Below are 7,526 nucleotides of genomic sequence, written 5' to 3'. Positions count from 1 at the left end.
GGAAAAATAAGACCAAAATGTGCGTGATTGTCTCTCTCTCTATCTATCTATCTATCTATCTGGGTGTGTGCTTACTAGGCACTGCCTGTGTGTGAGTGTGAGTGTGTGTGTGTGTGTGTGTGTGTGTGTGTGCATGCATGCCTACTTGCATGCCAGTGTGAGACTGTTTCTGATACATACGTGTCCATACAGTGGTTGACTTGTGAGTGGACCGGTCCTTGTGCGTAAACTAACCTGCCCTCTCATTCACTTCAAGGCAAAAATATAGGCTCGCCCTCTGCGCCCCGACTCTACCTCACACTCTTCACCCTATATGCACTAACACCAACACCCATGCATGCGTACACACCAGCACACGTGATTGCACAGGTGTGTGAACACACTGCACATGCAGGTAGTCACACCTTCAGTCGCACACCATCACATAGACACACACACACGCACACACACACGCACAAGCACATACATATATATATATATATTCTCATATCCCTTTCATTGCAGTGTCCCTGTTGTATTACTCACAACACAATGTGCAATTTTCAGCCCTTTATGTCTCTTCACTTGCCCTTGAAGAACCTCACAGGTGTTTAAAAAAAACAAAAACCCTCTCTCTCTCTCTCTCTCTCTCTCTCTCTCTCTCTCTCTCTCTCTCTCTCTCTCTCTCTCTCTCTCTCTCTCTCTCTTTCTTTCTTTGTCTCTCTCTTCTTTGTCTCTCTATATGTCGCCGCACACACTGCTTCTGCTTCGATCCATTCTTCATATATCTATCCTTTTCTGCAATACCTGGCGCCATTATCTTCTCATTCTATCCTGTTTTTTTTTCTTTCTCTTGCCTACCCCCCCCCCTCATTTCCCCCTCTCTGTCCCCCATCCACCACCCCCTTCCACCCCCACCTCACACAACTTCCCGCCTCCCAGTTTTTGTGTGTCCCGGCTCACTGCTCAGCATCCAGCCAGCTTCCTCTCTCCTGGAGGCAGAGCATCAGTCAGGGGCGTGGTGTAAGGACCCACTGCAGGCAGGTGACAGACTATATGTCATGCCATGGACGCCCTATAGGACGGAGGTGCTGTATGAGTATGCCTCCTGGGATGACTACCGGCAGAACAGGGTCACCACCACCTACAAGTGAGTGATGTCCGTGCCCATTTGTCTGTGTGTGTGTACACCGTTGGAAAGCCTGTTTATTTCCCCTTTTAAATGGCGCCACATTTGTAAGGAACATGCATTTGTGGGTTGTGCCCATGAAAAATTTGCCAAATCTTCTCTGTCAATGCCGAACAGCTTATTTTGCTGTTGCTATTGACTCTTATTTTGAGCTTCTGGTACCCCAGGTGCTGACAATCAGCTGCCTGATATAAGATTTATTGCCAAGAAGCCTTGTTACAACAAAGACACAATCTACCAAACACACATTTCCTTACTTGTTGTGCTAAATTTATATATACATTGTGGCGAACACAGAAGTAACGACAAAGGTAATTTTGCAGCCCCTTTATTGAACTCACGCAGAAATAAGAACTTACAAGAAATGTGACGCAATACATGGGAGTCATCTACTCGAACAACAAAGTTGTTCAGGGTTTCAGTACCAAGGTTACACAACACAACAGAATGACAACTACAATTACACCACAACAAATAGTAATCACATAAACACATAAAACCACATAAAACACTTACAAAACATTTAATAACAACTGACAATCTGCACGCAGTGCCTGATGGGTAAAACAGGACGGCACAATTCTGACGGGGTAGCGACTTCGCTACCCCGCTACTATCCCCCCCGCTACTACTTCGCTACTTCGCTACTATATATATATATATATATATATATATATATATATATATATATAGCTATAAAAACACTATATGCACTATATATATAAACACTATATATATAAAAAACACTATATATACACTCACTGGCCACTTTATTAGGTACACCTTGCTAGTACCGGGTTGGACCCCCTTTTGCCTTCAGAACTGCCTTAATCCTTCGTGGCATAGATTCAACAAGGTACTGGAAACATTCCTCAGAGAGTTTGGTCCATATTGACATGATAGCATCACGCAGTTGCTGCAGATTTGTCAGCTGCACATCCATGATGCGAATCTCCCGGTCAACCACATCCCAAAGGTGCTATATTGGATTGAGATCTGGTGACTGTGGAGGCCATTTGAGTACAGTGAACTCATTGTCATGTTCAAGAAACCAGTCTGAGATGATTCGAGCTTTATGACATGGTGCGTTATCCTGCTGGAAGTAGCCATCAAAAGATGGGAACACTGTGGTCATAAAGGGATGGACATGGTCAGCAACAATACTCAGGTAGGCTGTGGCGTTGACACGATGCTCAATTGGTACTAAGGGGCCCAAAGTGTGCCAAGAAAATATCCCCCACACCATTACACCACCACCACCAGCCTGAACCGTTGATACAAGGCAGGATGGATCCATGCTTTCATGTTGTTGACGCCAAATTCTGACCCTACCATCCGAATGTCACGGCAGAAATCGAGACTCATCAGACCAGGCAACGTTTTTCCAATCTTCTATTGTCCAATTTTGGTGAGCCTGTGCGAACTGTAGCCTCAGTTTCCTGTTCTTAGCTGACAGGAGTGGCACCCGGTGTGGTCTTCTGCTGCTGTAGCCCATCTGCCTCAAGGTTCGACGTGTTGTGCGTTCAGAGATGCTCTTCTGCATACCTCAGTTGTAATGAGTGATTATTTGAGTTACTGTTGCCTTTCTATCAGCTCGAACCAGTCTGGCCAGTCTCCTCTGACCTCTGGCATCAACAAGGCATTTTCGCCCACAGAACTGCCGCTCACTGGATATTTTCTCTTCTTCGGACCATTCTCTGTAAACCCTAGAGATGGTTGTGCGTGAAAATCCCAGTAGATCAGCAGTTTCTGAAATACTCAGACCAGCCCTTCTGGCACCAACAACCATGCCACGTTCAAAGTCACTTAAATCACCTTTCTTCCCCATTCTGATGCTCGGTTTGAACTGCAGCAGATCGTCTTGACCATGTCTACATGCCTAAATGCATTGAGTTGCTGCCATGTGATTGGCTGATTAGAAATTTTCGTTAACGAGCAGTTGGACGGGTGTGCCTAATAAAGTGGCCGGTGAGTGTATATATAGTGTTTTTTTCCCTGAAACCGTCAATGGTGTTGAGCGGAATATCAGCACAGATACAGGGGAAGTATGATTCTTTGTTTAACCACAGTAGCAGCTGTTGAGTGTGTGACGCACAAAACAGGCCTCTATTGCAATGCATTAATACATTTTTCCCCTGTACCTGTGTTAATGTATATATATATATATATATATATATATATATATATACTGTCTAATTTCTGTTTTCTTCGGGCCTTTAGGTTGCCGAGCCGCGTGGACGGCACGGGCTTTGTGGTGTACGACGGCGCCGTCTTCTACAACAAGGAGCGCACGCGCAACCTTGTCAAGTACGACCTACGGACACGCATCAAGAGCGGCGAGGCCGTGGTGGTCAACGCCAACTACCACGACACCTCGCCTTACCGCTGGGGGGGGAAGTCGGATATCGACCTGGCAGTGGACGAGAACGGCCTCTGGGTCATCTACTCAACCGAGGCCAACAACGGACGCATCGTGGTCAGCCAGGTAAGAGAAAGGAAGGGAGCGAGATGGACGCTGTGGGGGGGGAGGTCGCGGAGTAAAGGGGCGAGGGAAGAAAGAAGGGCGATCGCTCCCACTCATCTTGGTCTCCATCTTGTCCCCGTGACCCCATCTTGTTCTCCAGGTGAACCCGTACACCTTGCGCTTTGAGGGCACGTGGGCCACCGGGTTCGACAAACGCGGGGCGAGTAATGCCTTCATGGCCTGCGGTGTGCTCTACGCCGTGCGGTCCGTCTTCCAAGACGACGAGGGGCAGGCGGACGGCAGGGTCGGTGGCGACATGGTCGTCTACGCGTATGACACCAGCCGAGGCCAGGAGTTCCCCGTTCAAATCCCATTCCCCAACCCCTACCAGTACATTTCCTCCATAGACTACAACCCCAGAGACAACCAGCTGTACGTGTGGAATAACTACTACGTACTACGGTACCCGCTGCAGTTCACGCCGCCACCGCCCACCAAAGGTTTGTCGAACATGCATGCCGGCTTGTGTTTCTTTCTATTTACCAAGGCAGTGGTATGAGTTAACCCTCCTCATCCCGCTCAGGTCCGCTCTCTTCTCTGATGACCACCGTACGCTCCTACACGGCCACCGTGGCCCTGACCCCTGTGCGCCCCTCGGCGTCTCACCCCATCGGCGTGATCAACCGAGGACCCTTTGACCAGCGCCCCATCACAGCCATGGTCCCCTTGACCCCGCGTCCACCCCTGCGTGTCCCCTTGGCTCCCGGAAGCCCGGGTCAGGTGGGGGGATGTGAGGGCCGGGTGGCACGAGGGGTGCAGTGGCCCCCAACTCTGAAGGGCGAGACGGTGGAGAGGCCCTGCCCCAAAGGATCTCTTGGTAAATGTGTGATATGTGTACATGTGAGAGAGTGTGCCCGTGAGTAAGCATTGGTGAGCTTTGGATACCTTTTTTTTTTCTCCATACATTTATTTCTGATTTTTCCCCCAAGTTAGTGGCCAATCGATCCCTATTTTAGTTCAAACACCCATCCTCGTACTGTATGCGTTCGTCAACTGCATCTCTCCGGCCGGCAGTCTCGAAGGAGACGCCTCGAGGCGAATCCAGGCCGAACCACTGCTTTTTCCCATACACCCAGAGACGCATTCATGTGACGAACACAAGCCGACTCCGCGCCCCTCCCGAAGACTGCGTTGCCATTATCGCTGCTTCGTCGAGTCCGGCCATTGTCGGATCTGACGAGACCGGGGCGCGAACCCCCGGTCCCCAGTGGGCAACTGCGTCGACACAAAGCCGATGCTTAGACCGCTACACCACCGCGGACCCCCCTGCTTTGGATATCATTTTGGCTTGAATATGCTATTTTTGTTTATATTGTAGCGAATTCGGGGGGACAACCCGTAGCTCCCGCGCCGCGGGAGACACCACTGACCGCTCGACCAAAGGGTCCGACCCGCCAGCCAGCGGCCAGCGTGTCTACTTATCCATGCACGTTACACTATGTTCTCTGCAATCTTACACCCACACTCGTGTGTGTGTGTGTGTGTGTGTGTGTGTGTGTGTGTGTGTGTGTGTGTGTGTGTTATTTGCATGTGAGTATCTGTATCGTTTTCCTTTGAAATGTAGTCAGGTGTACTCTCTTTGAACTTGCCTTTACATGAGAGGTAGAAGAAGAAAGTGCGTGAGCGTGCTGGCGAAACAGAAAGCGTGAGATAGAGAGAGAGAGAAAGAGAGAGAGGTGCTGTTGAATAGGTGGGTGAAGTGTTTTTTTTCTTCTCTCTTTTATCTCCCTTTCTCATCTCCTCTGCTGAGAAAAATATGTTTTGCAGATTATGCAGATGAGATGTGGGTGCATTTTGTCCCGTGTTAATCGTGTTAATACTCGGACACGAGTTTAGCACCGCGGTGCTGATTAGATCAAGAGAATTATCTTATCTCCCGCTATGTTTACACCTGAAAAATGGGCGTGACTGGTTTTGTACTGAAAAAGAGAGAGAAGAGAGGGAAGTCTGGAGACACACATAGGCCTCGGTTGCGCTCGTTATTTCCGTGTGGCATCTGTCTTCGGAAGGCACTAATCTGCACACATTCTGGTGCAGCCACACTTTAGCGTTGTTTTATTTTAGCTTAGTTTATCTAGTTTATTTTTTTTATGTTGTTTTATTCTTAAATATTTTGTCTTCGGTCGGATCTGAGTTTGGATTTCTTAACACAGTGCAATATCAATACTATAAGGAACCCTAAACAGTGCTGGGTATAAAGGAAACTGTGCTTCTTTCCCTTGGTAGGCTGAGACACCAGTGCCCTGCAATGGACCCATTTCCTGTGCTCCTCCGTGCAACTTCTATTTTATTTCATTTTTTCAATTTTACCCCTTTTTCTCCCTCATCATATCTGGCCAATTACCCCGCTGTTTCTGAGCCGTCCCGGTCACTGCTCCACCCCCTCTCTGCCGGTCCTACCAGAGGAGGCGCTAGTTCAGCCACCAGGGCAAATGCCCACATCCGACTTCCCACCCGCAGACACGGCCAATTGTGTCTGTAGGGACGCCCGACCAAGCCGGAGGTAACACGGGGATTCGAGCAGGCGATCCCGTGGTGGTAGGCAACGGAATAGACCGCTACGCTGCCCGGACGCCCATGCTCCTCCATGCATGTGGAGAGGAGGACGTTTCAACAACGTCGAGAGGGTGTAGCTCTGCAAACCATCACGGGTGCAGACTGAATGCTAGACTTTCCACATTCGAGAGCAGACCTTTGGTTTCATTCGTAGAACAGCTTCATCCTTGTCAACGCCTCCAACATGCCCACCTCCTTGCTTGGCGGTTTGAGGATGTGTTTCCGCTGTACGCTCTTTCAGGCGCCTAATTGCGTGTCGAGTACTGGGGGATCTGAAAGCAATGCGAGCTGTCCGGCTGAGCTGACCACAACGCGAGCTCAGTGCTACTTCTGAGTTTCCTCACTTGTTAGCCCCCCCTTTTTTCTCTCCAATTGTATCCGGCCAATTACCCCACTATTCCAAGCCGTCCTGGTGGCTGCTCCACCCCCTCTGCCATTCCAGGGAGGGCTGCAGACTACCACTGGCCTCCTCCGATACAGGTGGAGTCGCCAGCCGCTTCTTTTCACCTGACAGTGAGGAGTTTCACCAGGGGGGACGTAGTGTGTGGGAGGACCATGGTATTCTCTCCAGTCCCCCCCCCCCCGAACAGGTGCCCCAAACAAAGGAGGTGCTAGTGCAGCGACCAGGACACATACCCACATGGCCAATTGTGTCTGTAGGGACGCCCAACCAAGCTGCAGGTAACACGAGGATTCGAACCGGTGATCCCCGTGTTGGTGGGCAATGGAATAGACCGCTACGCTACCCGGATGCCCCCCTCACTTGTTTGTTAATGCACCCTGATATAATAGGATGCCTGAGAGTGCATTGAAATGACGAATGTAATTTCAAGGCCATAGACAAAGAGGACAAACTGCATTCAGGTACTTTCATCACCCACCACAGCCTCTCGTTTGCCCGCTCTCTCCTTGTCTTGTTCACTCCCATCCCCTATCCACCCCCCCCCCAGGCCCTCATCCACCCATTGCCCCTTTCCTATTTTATGCTGTCTTAGCCTCACTTTCCATATTTCTCTTCAGGTATAGCCTCCTATCAGTGCATGTTGTCCCCAGTGGGATGGAGCTCCAGAGGGCCTGACCTTTCCAACTGCACATCTCCTTGGGTCAGCCAGATTGCACAGAAGGTTAGTCACATAGCGCGCACACACACACACACACACACACACACACACACACACACACACACACACACACACACACACACACACACACACACACACACACACACACACACACAAACAAACTCTGCAAAAGCCCTACAGCCAATGAGCAAGTGGT

At 49.7% G+C, this 7,526-nt stretch overlaps 1 protein-coding gene across 1 annotated transcript in view; it reads left to right on the top strand.

The window, feature by feature from the left end:
* LOC130113274 (adhesion G protein-coupled receptor L1-like) overlaps positions 1-7,526 on the top strand; it is a 30,889-nt gene that overhangs the window by 12,282 nt on the left and 11,081 nt on the right. The window contains exons 5-9 of the mRNA XM_056280843.1: positions 922-1,129; positions 3,389-3,653; positions 3,793-4,132; positions 4,216-4,509; positions 7,269-7,372. Coding sequence (XP_056136818.1) covers positions 922-1,129; positions 3,389-3,653; positions 3,793-4,132; positions 4,216-4,509; positions 7,269-7,372 — 1,211 coding nt within the window. The remainder of the gene's footprint in view (positions 1-921; positions 1,130-3,388; positions 3,654-3,792; positions 4,133-4,215; positions 4,510-7,268; positions 7,373-7,526) is intronic.

Source organism: Lampris incognitus, chromosome 5 (assembly GCF_029633865.1).
Source record: "Lampris incognitus isolate fLamInc1 chromosome 5, fLamInc1.hap2, whole genome shotgun sequence".
NCBI lineage: Eukaryota > Metazoa > Chordata > Actinopteri > Lampriformes > Lampridae > Lampris > Lampris incognitus.
Note: the sequence above shows the minus strand (reverse complement) of the source record. Positions and strands in the feature narration are given on the sequence as shown.